Below are 21,697 nucleotides of genomic sequence, written 5' to 3'. Positions count from 1 at the left end.
GTCGTGAGTTCATTTGAATAAGTCCAATTCACAACATGATGTTGAGTGGTCAGGCTTCTCAAATCCTGGAGCAGTGGACCTCAACTGGCAGCCCATGGGCCACACCTGCCCCCAACCCTTTGGGCCCCAGTTCTAATTTAGCATCAAAATTAATATCCCAAATATCAATAGTTGTTTACATTCTCCAAACACAACTAAAACTACAATCAAAACAGTTTGGATGGAAAACAAAGCCATATTAATATTACTAAATTCAGTATTTTAGAGGAGCATCTGGCCCTCACGATGTCTGCTGAAATAAATAACGAAGACCCCTGAACTAGAGTTTTACTGTCTATTATCTACAAGAAACTAATGCAGGTGAGGTGTAGGAGACTATTTTCATGTTCAGCCTGCAGTAAAAACTCAGAGTGATTATAATCAGAAACAATCATTAAAAATGGTTTTTCAGTCAACCACACATTTAACCTTCCCACTGTCTTTATGGGACACCTCACCCCTGCCACGTGGACCTCAAGGTATAAACCATCAATCCTGCTCAATAGTCAACTTTCTTCACGGGGTCACCCATAAAGACAAAAGGGTAAAGAAAACGAGTTATCCTTGAGTACATTGCTGCAGCCACATACGGCCAAATGCACCTGAACGCTTCGACAAGCAACAGTGCCTGTCATAATCCTGCATGTTGATCTATATTGGGTGCACTTAATGAAAAGTCTAACTCTAACGAGACGAGTTCTCAGGAACAGTCTCAACAATCGTGCTGGGATAAAACGACTAACAGGTTTTTTTTTTACCCAACAGCAGAGTAGAGACGCAGTTGTCTCAAAGCAAGCGCAGCTCATTTCTATTCAGGAAAATAACTATTACAGACACACAAATCTAGATACACACACACTCACAAATCTAGATACACACGCACAAATCTAGATACACACATGCACAAATCTACATACACAAACGCACAAATCTAGATACATACACGCACAAATCTGGATACACACACGCACAAATCTAGATACACACACGCACAAATCTAGATACACACGCACAAATCTAGATACATACACGCACAAATCTAGATACACACACACAAATCTAGATACACAAATGCACAAATCTACATACACAAACGCACAAATATAGATACACACATGCACAAATCTATATACACAAACACACAAATATAGATACACACATGCACAAATCTAGATACACAAACGCACAAATCTACATACACAAACGCACAAATCTACATACACAAACGCACAAATCTATATACACAAACACACAAATATAGATACACACACGCACAAATCTAGATACACAAACGCACAAATCTACATACACAAACGCACAAATCTAGATACACACGCACAAATCTAGATACATACACGCACAAATCTAGATACACACACACAAATCTAGATACACAAACGCACAAATCTACATACACAAACGCACAAATATAGATACACACATGCACAAATCTATATACACAAACACACAAATATAGATACACACATGCACAAATCTAGATACACAAACGCACAAATCTACATACACAAACGCACAAATCTACATACACAAACGCACAAATCTATATACACAAACACACAAATATAGATACACACACGCACAAATCTAGATACACAAACGCACAAATCTACATACACAAACGCACAAATATAGATACATACACGCACAAATCTAGATACACACAAGCACAAATCTAGATACACACGCACAAATCTAGATACACAAACGCACAAATCTACATACACAAACGCACAAATATAGATACACACACGCACAAATCTACATACACAAACGCACAAATCTACATACACAAACGCACAAATATAGATACACACACGCACAAATCTAGATACACAAACGCACAAATCTACATACACAAACGCACAAATATAGATACACACACGCACAAATCTAGATACACACATGCACAAATCTAGATACATACATGCACAAATCTAGATACACACATGCACAAATCTAGATACACACACGCACAAATCTAGATACAGACACACAAATCTAGATACATACATGCACAAATCTTTTGAAACTTTTTTCTCCCCATAGATAATGCATTGGGACAGATTGATTAATGGCTTTTCTAAAAGTTATTGTAGAAGGTAAAGAACATTTCTTCTACTTTTCAGACTGAACGGAAGCCTTTTGTACGAAAACCGAAGCGTTGTCAAAAGAAAAGTAATCAAGTAACCTTTTAAGAAAAACTCCCTTACATCAGTATTTGTAATTAATTAAAATTCAACAATGCAGAAATTTACTGTGAAGGTTTTTCCAATTAAAATTTGTTCAGATTCTCTGTTCATGCAGGACACACACACACACACACACACACACACACACACACGAACATGTCTTGGCTCTTGTACAAGGTTTAACAGAGGATTTTCTGAATTCCTTTGAAACATTAGCAGAGCCTGGCTTGCACGGCTAGCATTTCCAATACAACGGTCAGGAAATACGACAGATTCCACAAGATCTAGCTGCAGGTTTACTCCACTACAAGAGAAGCATTCAGCCTATGGCAAACATATACAGGGCTAGCAGTAAACCGGGTGAGTTTGGGGGCAGAGCTGTGGACTGTAGATAGCAATCAAACACACCCTGGTCAAACAGAAAATACGAGGCTGTGTAACAATGAAACTGATCCAGGAAACGCAGATATGAGACTGGAAAGGTCAGCCTGAGTGTACAGGAAGGTATGGAGCTGGAGGTATCACCCACAGGGCCCTCCTCTCTGTTCAAACAGCCCCTACAAAGAGTTTCGAATGAGTTCACTTTGGAGGTATCATTTTACTGAAAAAGGTTCACTCACAAGTCAAAAGCACAGTCGATGCTTTCCACAGAAATCTGTCCATTTGAACAAATACACAAGAAACATTTCTTTTTAGTCTGGTAATTAAACACAAGGACTTAATGATGCACACCAAACAAAAGGTTAATTAGAAAAACTCAAAAGCAAATTAGCGAAGACACACAGCCTTGTTTTTATGTCTAATCTGCATTAAAAAGTCTAATAAAAAACAAATGTTAAAGCTGCTGCCAGTGGATTATCGATATCTCCATGGTAACCAAATGTCTGTGTCTGAAATTCGCAAAAGATGAAATAACGAGCTGATACAAACTTACAAGAAAAATGTTTTAAAAACAAAAGTGCTTGAATTTTTTATTAATTTTCTTACTATAACTCTGTTTAACTTCGTATCCATTTTCTTGTTCTTTTTTACAAAGTTTAATAAAAAAAAAAAGGTATTTTTACCCGACTTGTTTCAGCTAGTTTCTCTAGCCGTCATCAGAGATCGCCGGTGTTGGTGGCGTCACTTCCTTTATCCCGCAGGCTGCATAACTAACTCTTGAAATGGTAAATGGCCTGTATTTGATATAGCGCCTTCTAGAGTCCTGGAACCCCCCAAGGCACTTTACAAAATAATCAGTCATTCACCCATTCACACACTGGTGGGGATGAGCTACGATGCTGCCTCAGCTGCCCGGGGGCACACTGACAGAGGCGAGGCTGCCGAGCACTGGCACCACCGGTCCCTCCGACCACCACCAGCAGGCAAGGTGGGTTAAGTGTCTTGCCCAAGGACACAACGACAACGACAGACTGAGCGGGGCTATTCCTTTAAGATGTCGACGCACAAACAGGAAGTGATTGGTAGTCATTCCACTCCAATCCGGTTGGTGGCAGTAATGCACCTAAATGTTGTTTGCCAAGTGTCATAAGACCACAAATAAGAATAAGAAGAGAAAGCAGAAACAGAAGAAGAGAGGCGGAGCGTTCGAAACAAACTCGAAGCAGTATTCAAAACATTAAGCATGAAATGGAGTTATCCTAGCGGCTCCAATAATAGAAAGAAGCAGCTTGCTTTAAAAACTCTTTTATCTTCACTTCCAAAAATGACGTTGTTTTTCTATGTAAACATCAAAAGGAAGCAGAAAAGGAAAGACAATGGAAAATGTTTAAAGGGAGAAAAACAGACCAAAATGGAAAATTGAATAAAAAAATACAAAGGCAAAAGCACAGGAGCACTGACATGAAGAAGAAAGCACTCAAAGGGAGAGAAAGACAGGAAAAAAGATGAGGACTAATCCATCCATCCATCCATTTTCATCTGCTTTTCTGGAGTCGGGTCGCGGGGGCAGTAGCCTAAGGCGAGAGGCCCAGACTTCCCTCTCCCCAGCCACTTGGGCCAGCTCCTCCGGGGGAATCCCAAGGTGTTCCTTGGTCAGGTGAGAGACATATTCCCTCCACCGTGTCCGGGGTCTACCTTTAGGTCTCCTCCCGGTTGGACGTGCCCAGAAAACCTCACCAGGGAGGCGTCCAGGAGGCATCCTGACCAGATGCCCGAGCCACCTCAACTGGCTCCTCTTGATGTGGAGGAGCAGCGGGTCTACTCCGAGCCCCTCCTGAATGACCGAGTTTCTAACCCTATCTCTAAGGGAGAGCCCAGCCACTCTGAGAAAACTAATTTCGGCCGCTTGTATCCTCGATCTTGTTCTTTCAGTCACTACCCAAAGCTCATGACCATAGGTGAGGGTAGGAACGTAGATCGACCGGTAAATCAAGAGCTTCACCTTCTGACTCGGCTCTCTCTTCTCCACGACAGACCGGTACAACGCCCGCATCACTGCAGATGCAGCACCAATCTGCCTATTGATCTCACGCTCCAGTTTTCCCTCACTCGTGAACAAGACCCCGAGATACTTAAACTCCTCCACTTGGGGCAGGACCTCGTCCCTGACCCGGAAAAGGAATTCCACCCTTTTCCGAATCAAGACCATGGTCTCAGATTTAGAGAAGCTGATTCTCATCCCAGCTGCTTCACACTCGGCTGCAAACCGCTCCAGCAAAAGCTGAAGATCACGTTCTGATGAAGCCAACAGGACCACATCATCTGCAAACAGCAGAGACCTGATCCTCAGGCCACCAAAACGGATGCCCTCCACACCTTGGCTGCTCCTGGAAATCCTGTCCATAAAGGTTATGAACAGAATCGGTGACAAAGGGCAGCCTTGGCGGAGTCCAACTCTCACTGGGAACGAGCCCGACTTACTGCCGGCAATGCGGACCAAGCTCTGACACCGGTCATACAGGGACCTAACAGCCCGTATCAGAGGGCCTGGTACCCCATACTCCCGGAGTACCCCCCACATGGCCCCCTGAGGGATGCGGTCAAACGCCTTCTCCAAATCCACAAAACACATGTAGACTGGTTGGGCAAATTCCCGCTCACCCTCCAGGATCCCCCTAAGGGGATAGAGCTGGTCCACTGTTCCACGGCCAGGACGAAAACCACATTGCTCCTCCTGAATCTGAGGTTCAACAAGCCGGCGGACCCTCCTCTCCAGAACCCCTGAATAGACCTTACCAGGAAGGCTCAGGAGTGTGATCCCCCTGTAGTTGGAACGCACCCTGCGGTTCCCCTTTTTAAATAAGGGGACCACCACCCCGGTCTGCCAGTCCAGTGGGACTGCCCCCGATGTCCACGCGATATTGCAGAGCCGCGTCAGCCAACACAACCCCACAACATCCAGAGCCTTAAGGAACTCCGGGTGGATCTCATCCACCCCTGGAGCCTTGCCACAGAGGAGCTTTTTAACCACCTGAGTGACCTCAGCACCAGAGATTTGAGAGGCCAACCCAAAGTCCCGAGAATCAGTGGGATTGAGGAGGACTTTAGGTATTCTACCCACTGATCCACAACGTCCTGAGTAGTCAGCAGCACACCGTCCCCACTATAGATAGTATTGGTAGCACACTGCAGCCAGCTTCTGTAGCCGAGGATCAGACCGCCAAGGTCCCCGCCCTCGACTACCACCCACCACACACTGCACCCAACCCCTTAGGCCCTTCCCACGAGTGGTGAGCCCACTAATAAAAAGGGAAAATAACTCATGTCAGATGAGGGGAGAGTTTCGCAAATCCAGTTAAAGAGAAGATTACCGAAAATTTAGTGCAAGGGGGCCCATGTCTGTGTTTGCCGTGGGCCCCCAAATTGCTAAATCCGTCACTGCGTGGACACAAAACCATAAACAGAGGCAATGGAGTATTCACGTTGGATAACACGTGGGACAGCGTCATCAGCTAGGAGGACACGGGCAACGTAAAAGGAAGAGACACCACCAACACCGGCAATCTCGGATGACGACTAGAGATACTCGCTGAAACATGTCAGGTAAAAAAAACGATTTTTTACTAAACTGTGTAAAAAAAAGAACAAGAAAATGGATAAAAAGCGTGGATTCTCAGCAACAGAAAGCTCCAGCGGGGATTTTTATAAACGACAGAAGAGGCTCCACTTCTATCCAAAGAGCCACCAGAGGATGGAAAACCTGCAGCTTTGATTATGATTTATATACTTCAGCTCTGTTTCCATTACATTTTCAATTACAGCCAGCGTTCCACATATGTGTTTGTCATTGCTCAGGTTTTATCATCATCACACAGGTTTGTGCTGGAGAAGCAGATAGAGGGAGATAAGAGCCATTTAGCTGTGTTATGATATCCTCTCTGTCTCAACACGCATCCTAGTCTCATTATTTAACCTCAGCCTTAATTCATGACTTGTGTTTTGAAACGGACCACACACACAAGGAACGTTGCTGAGCGTGTGCCAGTTCATAAAGCCACTCGCTCAATTTTCCCAGTCTGAGTTGTGTTTGTGTTGTTAATTAAAGTAAGCCCGCTAAAAAACTCACGTGTGAACCATTCTTTTCTTTCAGTCATCACATAAGAGCAAGCTTTTAGATGTCACCTCTTTTTTCTTCTCATTCTTTCTCAAATTGGAGTTTGCTCGCGTGTCCCTCGCCTTGTTCTTAATCTTTAAATGTACATTAAACATCTCAAATGTTGTCAGAAATTCCTCCAACCTAAAAAAACTTTTGCGTGCTTTTTGGAAACCTAAGAAATTTAATGAAAATTTCATTTTTCACTGCTAAAAATCTATATATCCTCACATAAAGAGGTTGAGAAAAGCTAAAAAAATAAATCCAGTAAATTAACACGAATGAAACAAAAACCCTTAAAGAGCAAGTCACCCCCTACCAGATTCTTACTCAGCTCCCACTTCCTGTTTGAAAACTGCAACAAATGCTGTTGCCTAGCAGACAGAGAAGGCGGAGCCGCTAACAAATACACACACACACAGGTTCACAACGACATTGTGACATCATATGGTACCAGCTAACGTTCTAGGGTACCTCTTAGCCAATAGCGATGGCAGATTTAAATTCAAATGCAGTGCAGAGTTTTTACCTGACAACGGCACAACACTGACAGTTTTAGGCAGAAAATCTAATTTTTCATTCAAATGTACTAAAGTGCAAAACTATTGACTACACGTGTCTGCAGCACGATTAGACACACATTTATATAGTTTATCAGAAAAAATTGTTAATTTGGGGGTGACTTGCTCTTTAAATCCCAAACGGAAGGCTTCCACTCTCAACAGCTGTTGTGTAAGGCTGAAGCGAGTTAACCGTGAACAAACATGGTTTGCTCAGAAAATGTTTCCTAATGGACAGTAAAAAGGTACATTTTGTTGACCAGAAGCACCAACTAAGCTAAAGGATGTTCCTACTTTAGATGAAACAGCCTCATAACTGCAGAAAAACCAGGCTAAAAGGCACTTGGCTATTAAACAAAATAATTATTTCCTCTCAAATCATATCGGCGTTCGCCGGTGCTCAGCTGAAAATATGTCACTAACAAAAATTAGAATACTGTAAAAAGTCCAATAGTTTTTTTTCCACTAATTTCAGAAAGTGAAAGTCATAAATACTTGAGACATGAAGTTAAATATTTGAAGCCTTTTTATTTTGATGACAATGGCTTAATAATAAGAAAAGTCTAGATATAGTGTCTCAGAAAATTAGAATTTTGTGGAAAAAGTTAAATGTTGGAAACTAATAGTGTCAGACCCCAATCAGCTAATGAACTAAAAAACATCTGAGAAGGACCCTAAATGGTGTCAGTCTGGGTCACGGAGAAGACTTCTGGCTGGACTGATGACCAGAAGACGGTCGTCGGCACCGTCCACAAGGAGGGGAAGCCACAAAAGGGGCTTGATAAAGAAACTGGTTGTTCTTTGAGTGCTGTAGCCAAGTAGCCTGACAAGTCATCCTATTTATGTGATTATATAGTCCGACCACAACCCAAAGGACTCATTCGTGGGGCGAAATCTATGGTTGTCTTTCAAATAGCCTCCACATTGTATTGGAAAACAAACATGACAAACTCACTGCTGAAGATCACAACGGTGCAGTCACATTACACTGCTGAAGAAGACGCAAATACATCCTTTTGTTTCCAGGTCCTGTACGGCTGTAAAGCAATCACAATTGATGTTCGAGTGCCAAAGACAAGCCTTACAGTTTCACTATCACCGGTGGAGCGTTACAGATCCAGCTAAAACGCCTCGCCTGATACCAAAACTTTATTAGAAACATGTTTTAAATCCCAACAGAGACAGAAATGAAAGAGGAAGAGGGAGAAAAAACAAAGTTCATACAATTTAACAATAAAGGATGTAGAAGAATCGGCTTCTGGAAAAGGGGACACACAAAAATACAACATCACATGAAGATATAGAACACTAACAACAGTTTTTCTGAAAAAGCACACGGTAATAATTCATAGTGCATTTAGTGCCAACCACAGCCTTATGGGCTCGATACATGGGAGGCGACAAACGACCGCGATCAGTGAAATTCGTCGCTGTCGCTTTTATTACCTGACATACGGGAGGCGACCCGCGGCAGCAGCCAGCGGCAAAGCCGTCTGCACATTCTGTTCCATGGCGAAATCGAATCTTCCGTTGTTTTGATTGGCTGTGCAAGGTTGGAGGGAATTAAGGTTATTTAAGCGGCTCAGAGTTAAAAAAGGGGTAGATATGATGTTTCACAAGGTGCTGCTAGAGTTATGTGTGAGGAGCCATAGACCTGCCCCCAAAGACCCGTGGAAGATGGAGGAGCTCCAAGCCCCAGAGATCTCCCCCAGAGCGTGGATATGTTCATCATTTTCATCCCATTACATCCTTTTTCTAAATAAATGTGAGTACCTCTGTCTGTTCTTGACTCAAAGAAAAACCGAAGTTTGCGTAGTCCGAAGTTGGCGCCAAAGCCATTTTGAGAAATTTGGAAACTTCACAAGAGTAAAGCTGAAGTCAGAGTCGATCCTGTCAAGCCACGCCTGAACCACACAAAACAGCATGATTCATGTTTACTTGTCCTCCTGACATGTCCGTGCCTCATTTTTCCAATTTCACAATGTTTTTCTAATCAAGTCTCTCTGCTTCATCAGTCATTCAAGCCACCTGAACCATACCTAATTACTTCCATGTATCACCTGGGTGCTGCACTTTTTAACATGCATGTTTAACCCTAACGCCCCCAATTGAGGGCTTTTACAGTTTCATGTCCCAAACATCTACAACGGTCCACATTCTCCAAACACAACTAAAACCACAATCAAACAGCCCAGATGGGATACAAGGCTATTTTAAATTGTAATCAATGAAGATACAATGATATTTGAACTTTAGTTTAGAAGAGCATCTGACCTTCTCTGGTGTCTGCTGGAAAAAAATGACCTTGACCAAATGTAGTTGAGGAACCCTGGAATAAATAAAACAATTGACTAAATTTCCTAAATGGAATTTGAACTTACAACCTCCATCCTGTCAGCACGTTCACACAGGGCAGCTCTTCTAAAATAAAGTTTTATTTAAAGTATTATTTTATCTTGATGTATCAAAAACGGCTTTGTTTACAATCTAAACTGGTTTGATTGTAGCTGTAGCTGTGCTCGGGGAACGCAAACCATCACCGACACTTGGGACATGAAACTCCAAAGGCCCCCAATTGGGAGGCGCTAGGGCCCAAAGAAAAAAGGCCTAGGGCCTAAAGGGTTAAATGCTTCAATTCAATTCAGTTTATTTAAATAGCGCCAAATCACGACAAGAGTCTTCTCAAGGCACTTGGTTCTCAGTTCACAGTCACCGCCTCCTTCATCAGCCCTTTGACTGCATTCTTTTCCCAGATCTCATTTTTGATTCCAAGTTCCCGACAAAGATCAAGGCCAGGGTATTCCTGCCTTGCCCCTGATGGAAATTGCAGCCCTTCTGATAAGGGACTGCTCTGAATTACCACTGCATCCCACTGCTGAGCATATCCACTTGACCTTACTTGTATAGTGACCACACTATATGATTTGGGACTCGGATTGGGTGCCTATTTGTGCTTGGAGTGTTATCACTGTCTGTGAGGCATTACACTGAACCCCACCTTCACTGACATCACCACAGTCCACAGACATCTACCAGCACATTTTAGAGATCTTTGAGCTTCAGCTTCATGGAGACGCCGATTTGATTTTCCAGCAGAACTAGTTGGCACCTGTCCACGCTGCCAAAGGTGCCATATTGGTTCATTGGCCCTGGTCTGACCTGAGCTTTTGTTGCTAAATACAGATGTTTTCAAAGGTTCTGCTAAAACAGTAACATCAATAGAGCTAAAACCGCCTTCTAAACTGGAGTGAGCCCAAATCCTCAAAAGTCTAAACCCGGCACTTCAGAGTAAAGCTGTTTATGAGGCACCAGCTGGTTTTACCCGGTGTGATTACAGTGTAGCACGTGGCGATGAAACCAACACACCCAAAAGGAGTCACACACATAAGCCCGCCCTGGGGCATCGTCCTCTTGCACACGGCATTGCAGAGAGCAACATGTTACTCAGTAGTGAAAAGAGTTCCAGGTGTCAGAGGGCTGGACCAAGTGATGCAATTACACCTTTTAGCTCCGAAAAATATGCATGGAGTGCATGTGGCATGAGACATATGCACAAATGATTTTTTCTTTTAAAGAATGACTTTAGAGACACATTGACACGAGCAAGCCATTCCACTTTGTCTAAAATCTCTAGCCCTAGGTGTGTTTCCAGTGTTCAAACTTCGGGTAATTTGTGGGAGGAAGAAATTGACAGAGAGATACGATGGCATGGTCCTCTCCACTATAAGCTCCACTCAGCTACTCTGCCAAGCTTTTCCAAGTACCTTCCCATGTTTAGGTACTCTAAAAATTCCTGAAATTGTCCCGTTTGGCCGCCACAGTAGATTTACCACAAAGTTCTAATACTGGAAACATGTCTAATGTTTCCACTAGATACGCTCTAGGCAATTTCTGGGAGGGAGGAAGGTGACAGAGAAAATACGATGGTTTGGTTGTGTCTCCATAAATCTGTGCTTTTGGCAAAGGTGTCAGAATACCATCACCATTTTGGAAATGACTGACATCACTTATCGGTGCCCCGTGAAACTTTTCATAGAGGTCTAGGTGGGTATGTGTACAGCACGCACACATTCACATGCCTTGATTAAAGAAGAGGAATCTATGGTTTTAGTGAACACGAACAAAACATATTAAAGCGGATGTCTTCCTAGGGGGGGCAGCAATTTGCCAGGGGGGCCTTGGCCACCCCCTGGCCACCACTACACTGATTAGGACTAAAAGATGTCCACAACCAATAATAACATTAAAAGTTTTTTTTTCTGTCAAAGTGATTGGATCCATTCAGGGTACAGGGAGAGCAGCTGTGTGATGTAAAAGCGATGTGCTGTAGGAGACCACAAAACAGCATAAATTACGACGTAACGGGGGTTTCTAACACGTTTTCAGCATTGGGAGATTAGGAATGTTGATTTTAAAGAGGTGTGTACTTTGCTAATGCTCGTTTCAATTAATTCTGGGTTGTCAGCAACTCATACAATTCTGTAAACACCAGCTGTTTGGGGCCATCTGCCGATGTCATTTCCTACTGAGTTACAGCCAAGAAGCATGAGCTAAACACAAGTCCTGACCAGCAACTCTACAGAGTCTTTTCCAAGTACATAGCCCAGTTCAGGTGCTCAAAGGTCTGGGATAATTACCCCAATATGGGAAAAAGGTGTTATGCTGAAACAATATTACCATAGGGATGATCTAGAGTTAGGGTTTACCGCTTTATTCATAACATTTTCCACCTATTATCAACATAACAAACAAACATGTTCATTAAACTTATTCTGTCTCGCTTTCAGCTTGCAGCTGAAGAAACAGTGCCGGTCCAACCAGACTCCTTTATGCTTTTGTCTCTGTGTGACTTGCTTGGCCAAAGCAACCCAAACATCACCATAATTATGGATCCATTTATGACCTCTTACACATAAACGCCACCTTTTGTCTGTTAATGATCAATGGAGACTGACCCAGATACACCCGGCGTTAGAGAACATATATGCTATTTGTATAATTAGTCAACATTTTAAGATAAAAATACAAGATAAAAATAAAAACAAGAAAATTGAATCAAGTGGTTCTCTCGCATTTGTCTAAAAACCTTCACCAATAACACGTTTCAAGCCAAAAGCAACCATTGGACCATCTGGTTGTTGCCACACTTCCCTGGGTCGTCCATTAATTATGAACTTGTATTTTTAGCAACAGAACACAGCCGATGTGAGAGGTTCTCCGCTCAGTAATATCAGAGAAGGAGAAACAGCCAGCTGCTACCACTTCAACTTTAGGACAAACTGCCAGAGTCCCAAAAAGTAAAACACCACTTGAAGGCAAGGACTACAAAAGACGTTTGGACCTAGGAAACGGTGACTAGTGTGCTCTCTTTTCCTTTGGCAACGCCGAGCGGGGTGAGTGTTCGGTGATCATATTAGCGTTCAAAACCTAGCTTGTTCTGTAGATTCACTATAGCAGCTTTAATTTCTACATGAACTGATTTTCTCTTCAACTCTGTTTCATGAGAACCTAAGGCAAAGATGTAAGTAAATCTTTAAGTAAAAAATAAATAAAACATACATTTGTTTGCATGTGTAGAGCCTTCGTTGTGGTATTCCTTAATCTTCCTGAAACCTGTTCTGACCCAGAACCTGATTTTTATGACGTCACCTCAAACTTTATAACCTGCTCGGCAGCCTCGCCTCTGTCAGTGCGCCCCAGGGCAGCTGTGGCTACATTGTAGCTCATCCCCACCAGTGTGTGAATGTGTGTGTGAATGGGTGAATGACTGATTGTGTTGTAAAGCGCCTTGGGGGGTTCTAGGACTCTAGAAGGCACTATATCAAATACAGGCTATTTACCATTTACTCCAGATTCTAAGAATTCCTAATTCATCCGACCCGATGAAGCTGAACGTGAAGGGCAGCAAAAGATTTTAAAGGCATGATCTGAATGGAGTCATTGTGCTCATAGAGAGAGCTACAGGTGAAACTTCAAATCTGGTGCAAAAGAGCATTAATGTCCGTAATCTAGCTTAGACTGGGAGACCATCTAAAGGCTCAGGAACCCTCTGCAGGTGTTCTGGATTCATTACCTGATTAGCGTCTAGAATATTGAACCTTTCCACAATATTCTAATAGTCTGATACGTTGTGGGGTTTTTATAAGCTGTAAGCCATAATCATAATAATAAATAATAATAATACATTAAATTTCAGGCGCCTTTCAAACACCCAAGGTGCGATTCAAATTCACAGTAAAAACAACAATAAGACACAATAAAACCAAGAAATTCAAACAACCACAATCATCACAATTATAGCTAATAAAGGCTTTAAATGTCATTAGTCTCACCTTTTAAGTTGAATTACTGACACAAATTATTTTTTGCACCAGGCAGTAATTTTTCAAATTTCATCTAATGTTCAAAATAGACAATTGTTGAAATGTCAAAGTTTAAATGGGGGAAGTTCAAATTCTGCTTAAACATAGGCAGATTATTTCCTCTATAAATGTCTATTTGTAGGCATTGATTTGATTGTGTCAAACCTCTTAGGAGGTGTTCTGATCAAATCGATGATGAGGAGTAGCAGCTCTACTCTCTCCTGGATGTCTGATCTCTACATGTTTAAATCGTTTCTCACAATATTTCTCTTTAGATGCAGAATTATCTGATGATTGTGCATCACTGTGGGAGACACCTTGTAAGTTTAATTCATTTCAAGAACACTAGAGAAGAGCTGTGGCTGCAGTAAAAAAAATAAATCATGTATAGAGTGTACTCACACAGGAAGATGAGACTCAGATACTTATTCATGATGATCATCTGGATCGTTCCACCTGTAGACACCCGACTGTCTCTCTGGCTGCAACAAACACAAAGTAGTTCAGCGTTAGGAAGAAGTCAACAGAAATCTTACAGCATGCTACTGTTTTTGCCGGAATAACTGAAACGACGGCTGCAGGCTTGGATGGTCTTTCGGTACGAATATAAAATAGAATAAAGATGTCATTGAAATTGTTTATTTGCTTTTATTCTGGACCACTTTCACTGAAGCCATTTTTCATATTTGCAAATCATTTCTAGAGCCAGTATGTGCTAAAATGACTCTTTACAGGGTTAATGAAATGTCACTCAGACCCCACCACCTCCAGAGTGTCACACTTGCAACTTCAGAGTGCCGGTCTGTTCTGTTGGACTCAGAAAAAGTGGAGCTGACATGTCTGGTGCTGCAGTCTGCTTCCAGCATGTTTTAGCTCATGAACACAGCTGATTAGTTTGATTTAGAGATGAACCGCGCCTGTAGACGCTAATGAAGGCGGAGGAGACGTTTCAACTGTTAAGATTAAAGCATGTGTGTCAGACACAAGGCCCGCGAGAGATTCAAGTGTCTTAAAATAAGTCTATGCGGCTTCAAAGCGCACATTGACGACAAACTACATTTCCCATAATGCATGGTGATTTTGTTCCCAGTGCAGTGTATCCATTTGCATGTTTAATTAATGCAACAAGTGAAAATAACTCCACACATCATCCCAAAAAGTCCAGGAAGAGAAAGATTGATGCAGAAGGAAGGGTGTTTCAACAAAGATGGAACATGTTGATGCTTCAAGGAGAAAAACCGGTATGTCTTTACAGTCATTAGCATCCATGCTACTAGCATCAGCGTCTGCAGCGTTACCTCCTCTGCCTCGAACAAACTGAAAACACTCCTCTTACTCAGCGCCACGTTTACTCAGCAACTAGCTGACTTTCAAGCTCAGAAATGGATTTTAACAGCTCAGTAATGTTTGCTGCTGACATATAAAGCGCACCGACCAACTTCCAGACCAAGATGATTTAACTCCAGTTTAGCGACACGCTCAAGTCAGTATGACTCTGTGGCTGCTGCGGCTTTTATCCCCCTCCCCGACACAACTCCGTGGTCCAGATGCTCTCCATGTCCAGCAGCACACACCTGTGTGAGCAACTGTTTCTCACTGATGAACTCCTTCCTCAGCTCAGAGCCCAACCCCACAGGTGCAGGTGTGGCTGGAACAGGTGAGCATCACAGGAAATCAGAGCGGAGAAAACTGGGATTGAATTATTGTGGTTTTATTAACCTTTTCTACTCCAAAGCATGAAAGTTAATAGGTGAGATATTGCATTTTTATTTATGAGAATTACTATTTTTATTTATGTTGTTGGCCTGTGAAAAAAGATGTCACCTACTTTAAAACAGGACAGATTACAGATAGAAGAATAGAATAGAAATAAAATAGAAAATCCCTTAATTGTCTCTCAGTGGGGAAAGCTTGGTGTCACAGCAGCAATATCATTCATTACAGGAGCAACAAAGGAAAGTAAAAAACAAAGAATAAACAAGAAAACCTAAAACAGAAAGACTTAAAAGATTCTAAAGATAAAAAATAAGAAGAAACGCCGAATATATGCAGATTTTAAGGAGTAAAATATTTTTTTTAAATTGAGACATAAGTAACGACTACCACTAATGTGTGCTTTATTAAAAAATCCACTTGCTCGTGTGTAATTTGGTTATTCCACATTCAGTGTTACTGCAAAAATAAGTTTGTTTTCAAATGAAAAGGTTAAACCGTTCACATCTGCAGATAATGGAAAATGTGCACACTTGCCGTCACTTTTAAAAAATTATTGAGTTTGGCCTGCGACTTCATCCCAGTTTTTCATTTTGGCCCAGTGTGACTTTGAGTTCGACACCCCTGGATTAAAGTGTTGAAAAGACGAACGCACAGCGAGGAGACAAGATTCACTTTTGGTTCTGCTAAACGGACAGTAGGGGGTGCTAAATGCAAACTTTTTTATTTATGGCTCAGATCTGCTCATTAACTCATTCACTGCCATTGACGACAAAAGTCGTCATTTTAAATCCAACTGTTCATTTGCATGTTTTTAGTGTGTGGGCGTCGGACGAGCCCCCGCACCGTGAGAACAAACATCTCAGCTCTAAAGCCGATCTTCATCCACATACGTCACATGTCACGTGATCAGGAAGCAGAACATCCATGTGTTAGGAGATCGTTTTGGGCCGCTGCTGTAAAAAAAAAGTGAGGCGCGAACCGGAAAAGCTTCTGCCGATCAGAATTTGACAACGGATTATGAAAGAACGGATAACGCTCGAAACGCGCGGATTCTACCTGATGTAAGAGGTGAGTCTCCTCTTTGTTTTGGTTGTTTTGGTGTTTACATCATCATAGCGCTCAACGTTCTGTGACTCTTAAACATACAGTAAAAACACAGAAAAATGGCGGCAGCGAAGGGCATTCTGATCAGGAAATGGCTGGCAGCGACAAGTTAATCTGGACAAACTACTGCAAATGTAGGAAATAAATAGTAACATAAGAAAAATTTTAATTCAAAAACTCTATGGCTTCACATAAAAAGTAGGCGTGGGAAATGTGACTAAAAAGTAGGCGTGGGAAATGTGACTAAGACATATAATTTTTTACAGCAATTTTATCACAATTATTTGCTCAATTTTTATTTTCTAAAAACATTAGTTACCAAGTAACGCACCCACACCGTTTCTCTGCTAAACACAGCATTAAAATAAACTAAAATTAGCTGCATTACGCTAACAGCTGCTAGCAACACTAACATATTACTACATGGTAACATGTTACCATGCTGGTGATTAACCTCATCATGGTGGAAGGCACCAACTCACTGTTGTGTCTACAGACTGAAGCTCTTCATCATCACAGAGTAAACACATCCTTAGCATTACTTGTTTTATTGTTATAAATGCACACAAAAGGTGATCAGGCTCAGAGTGTGCCACACTTAAAACGGTCCGGGCGGAAACGCTTCTCCGTTTTTCATCTTTCTATTAAACTTAATCCAACAATTCTCTAATCCTTCGGCTTTGGCAGATTTTAATCACCAACAAATACTTCATGATTCTTCATCACCATGCACCTCCACCCCCAGCGTACACATAGAACATGAGCATAAACCAGAGCAGCATGAATGCCGTCTGCAGTTTTTATGCATTAATCACAAAAACCATAAAAAACATAATTATGTTTTCTGTAAAACTTCATGAGCTGTTTGGAAGTTAAATTTAAGACATTTAACTGTTAGTTGCAGTTATGCAGTCAGACGGGGTAGATATTCAAAGCCACTCCTATTTGACCCCCATGACCTTTCTGCATGGTGCCCTCATCACAGTCTCAAACTTGTGTGCGTGCGTGCGTGCGTGTGTGTGTGTCATGAAGCCAGATTTCAACAGGCACCAGAACCTGACAGGTCATCAGAAAACTGTACCTCCATAACCACAGACCCTCAGAAAAATCTGCTCCCATTGAATCAATGAATGTAGCAACGTTCCACTGGAGCTGGACGGCTGCTCTTTTAAAGCAGCTCCGTTATTAACCCTCTCTTTTGTTAAAGTTTAACAGCTACAGAGTTAAAACAGTTTACAGTTTAGCTACAGGTGACCTGAAACGGGCGGCAACTGCACAGGGTCACATTTTAATCTCCAACCTGCACCAAGAGAACACAATACAAAAAGGAACGCGGCGTTTAGCCGACACCGTTCAATAAATAACTGCTGAGATCAGAGCAACAAAGTGGGGCAGCTTGGTACTCACACAGACCACTGCATGTCCAGAAAGGTTCACTCTGCGCCTGGCTTCCCCCGCCGGCGTGCAGACTCCTGCGCACCAGTGCACATGTACGAGCTCCAGACCTGAACGTGGACATTTATGCGTGCATGAGCATGTGTGGCGAGTGTGTGCACAAGAATGAGCAGAACAAACTCCAGAGCGTAACTCATGGCAGCGATGTAAAAACAGAGGGAACACCAGCAGCCAATAGGAACACGAGAGAATGCACGGGACCCCTTCATTCCTCTCCTCCCTCTGCGTGGCCCTCCCTTGTTCCCTCCAGCTCGTCACTAGGGCACTGGGGTGAATGGGCAGCCATTCTTATTCTAATTTCTCTGTCCCTCTCTAGGCCAGTGCCTGAAAGAGGGGAACGGTCTCCAGGCTTTTGGAATGCACCACCCCTTTCTTCTGGACAGGGAGAGTTCAAGGCAGACGAGGTCAAAGGAATCAAAAAGAGGGAAACTTAAATGAAAAAGAGGAAGAGGAGGACAAATGTTGCCTAAAATAGTACAAGGGGGATATAAAGAGAAGTGACAGAAAATGTGACAGCGGAATAAAAGCAAATATCGCTGTTGAAATAAAAAGTTTGGTCATTTTGTGCAACTACGCCTAAAATCGTTAACATTTATTAATGATGATTAACTCATTCACTGCCATTCATTTGCATTGTTTTACTGTGTGGGGGTCGGACGAGCCCCCACACCGTGAGAACAAACATCTCAGCTCTGAAGCAGATCTTCATCCGCGTAAGTCACACGTCACGTGATCAGGAAGCAGAACATCCATGTGTTAGGAGATCGTTTTGGGCCGCTGCTGTAAAAAAAGTGAGGCGCGGACCGGAAAAGCTTCTGCCGATCACAATTCAACAACGGATTATGAAAGAACGGATAACGCTTGAAACGCGCGGATTCTTCCTGATGTCAGAGGTGAGTCCGCTTTGTTTTGGTAGTTTTGGCGTCAACATCATCCTAGCGCGCAACGTTCTGTGACTCTTAAAAAAAAACAGTAAAAATGGCGAGAAACGCTGACAGCGAATGAGTTAAACAGCTATCCTAAAAAGTCTTTGAACAATTTGGCAAATTTAGAAGAAAACTGCATTTATTTCTAAATCTGCAAGAGCTCTTAAACATCTGTGATGATTTATATTTGTTAATATTTCTTCATTCTTTATGACGGAGCATGTTTGAGCTGCACTACAGTTATAAATGCTTCTTTAATATGCCGAGTCTCTGACCTCAACATTCATTTGCACCTTGACAGATGAGATGACTGGATTAGAAAAGATGCACGTTTGTGCCTGTGTGCATCATACTGTGATGGTCATGTGCATGCATGTGTGTGATTGAACCAACGACACAAAACCACGGGAGAACAACGCACATTCTGCTCTACGGTGATGTGACCTTGGACGTTAGCTAAAGCAGTAGATGGAGGGAGCTGCTGCTGCAGGATGTCCTTTGTATTAAAGTTTCTACTTTATCAACAAGGCAGAAGCTCTGTGCAGAAATTATGACTTCCCAGAAAATCTGTTTATCTTTAAAACTCTGATTCACTTTTTATTTTATTTTTTTTCAATAAATCAGCTGCTGTCGACTCGCTAGTATGAATAAATACCTTGTGATTTTTCTGTGGGGAAAAAAGCCCTGGCTCTCCTGTTTCAGGAAGTAGAAGTTAGCTGGAGGAGGGTAGAGGGGCGTTCGTCAGGCTCAGTGGGTTAGTGGTAGAGTGCCCGCTCTGGGGGATCGGGGTTAAAATCCTGGTCGGGTCGTACCAAAGGCTTTAAAAATGGGACCCAACGCCTCCCTGCTTGACACTCAGCATTAGGGGTTGGATTGGGGGGTTAAAACATCAAATTGTTCCCGAGCGCAGCCACTGCTCAAGCCACAACCACTTGACTTTAAGCTCAGGTCGTCCAATCAAAATACGGGAAAAGCACATGTGATGTTACGTTCACGTTGTGTGTGACCCGGGGGGGATGGGAAGGGTGCTGACGGGGAAAATGTGCAACTGCAAAGATGTAACTGGTTGAGGATTCCTGGATTAAACTTTTATAATTATTCTATGTTGACAGAAGGTTTTTGGAAAGTTTGTTGAAATGAAAGATGATCGTTTCTGTAGAAAACGTGAACGTCGGTGCGTGACCCTTTGTGTGTAACGTAAAACGAAAATCTAAAGCTGTGTCCTTGATTCGTATAAACTGATATTTCTAATTAGCAAGTTTTTGTTAGTTTATGTGGCTCTTGGAACACACACACACACACTCACACACATGCTCACACACACACACGTACGTTTGTGTCATAGTGAGGCCCCTCTATTGATTTCCATTCATGTTTGAGACTCTACCATGCCTATTGCCTAACCCATACCCTAGCCAATGCTGATCTACTCCTAACCCTAACCTCAACTAAAACTTCATTCACACCAAACCTTCTAAACCAGCTGGTAAGCTTCCAAAAAAATGAGGACCAAAAAATGTCCTCACATTGTAGTGAAAATGGCCCTCAGTGGGTAATATGTACACACACACACACACACACACACACACACACACACACACACACACACACAGGGAAATCTAACTTCCAAGAAATTTTCAAGGTTGTGTTTACAGAAAAATTAAAAACATTTTAAATGTAATTGAAGAATTTCCAACCAGCTTCAGTAAGATGATTTTTTCAAATGGAAAAAGTGATTAGAAACAGAGTTGGATGGCAGCTATGTGTCAGTCTGAGACCTTGAGCAGATGCACTTACAGATCGCACCATTGTTGCAACAAGATAGAGGAAAAGCACCTCTGTACCTCCTGCATTTGCAGAGCGGTCAGACTAAACACTGTAATCTCAAGACTCCAGCCAAAACAAACCAAAGCTACCGTGTTCCTCAGAGCCATAACATTATAAACCTGGCTCTGGGTGTCTCTCTGTCCCAACACAAAACAAAGGGCCGGCCATTGTTGCTGCTGTATTTTCTGTCAACACACCACGGTCTGATAAATGGTTAGGGTAATGTAAAACAAGACTGGGCGGGAAATGGGATCAGATCATCCAGATGAGATCATAGTGGAAGTCTGGCCTCAGAATAAAGTCAGGTGATTCATTATTAACGCTGCTCTGATCGGCAATGCTAGCCTCTTAAACCTGAGGCGTGTGTGTGTGTGTGTGTGTGTGTGTGTGTGTGTGTGTGTGTGTGTGTGTGTACAGGTTGCTAAAGAGCCAGTTCACAGGGCAAGATTTTTAAACTGTTGGATGATTTTCAAACGTGGTGATTAAAAGTCGCGGATGTATCTGCTTTGGTCATACTGTGCGGGTTACATAGACAGGCTTCACACACATATGTTCCCGGGGCAGATAGAAAATCTCACGGGATTAAACAGGACTACAGGGTAAAGGATCGTGGTGAGGAGGGAGTGTGCAGCATACAGGGTTCAACAGGGTCAACAAACGTGTTTGTCCTCAAAACGTGCCGAGACAATCCAACACGTTTGATTTCTCTGGTTTATGATCAAAGCAGTTCTGATGACCTTCCAAGCAGTCCAAAGTGCTCTTAACACACTACACACGGAAAGAATATCTGATAACACTGCAGAAAGAGGTGGGCCTGGATCGTTGAGATGAAAAGAAATGTTACCTTTTAAAAAAACATGTTTTGAGCTTAAAAAAAGTAGGCTGGCTAAAGTGGGGAAGGCGGGGAAGATTATAAAATAGGACTCTTATGAATATGAATCACTGGGTGCTTCTTTTTCTGCTG

At 42.4% G+C, this 21,697-nt stretch overlaps 1 protein-coding gene across 3 annotated transcripts in view; it reads right to left on the bottom strand.

The window, feature by feature from the left end:
• Positions 1-21,697, bottom strand: part of lamb2l (laminin, beta 2-like) — a 75,612-nt gene that overhangs the window by 44,399 nt on the left and 9,516 nt on the right. The window contains exons 2-3 of one of the 3 annotated variants that reach the window (XM_015968733.3): positions 17,933-18,030; positions 14,108-14,187 (exon numbers count right to left, since the gene is read on the bottom strand). In XM_015968733.3, the coding sequence (XP_015824219.3) occupies positions 14,108-14,187; positions 17,933-17,946 (94 nt within the window). In that variant the 5' untranslated portion in view covers positions 17,947-18,030. Of the gene's footprint in view, positions 1-14,107; positions 14,188-17,007; positions 17,027-17,932; positions 18,031-21,697 lie in introns of those variants that run through there. The other 2 variants (XM_054746202.2, XM_015968734.3) reach the window with 2 other exon arrangements.

Source organism: Nothobranchius furzeri, chromosome 15 (genome assembly GCF_043380555.1).
Source record: "Nothobranchius furzeri strain GRZ-AD chromosome 15, NfurGRZ-RIMD1, whole genome shotgun sequence".
Classification (NCBI taxonomy): domain Eukaryota; kingdom Metazoa; phylum Chordata; class Actinopteri; order Cyprinodontiformes; family Nothobranchiidae; genus Nothobranchius; species Nothobranchius furzeri.
This window is presented reverse-complemented; position numbering and strand designations above follow the sequence as displayed.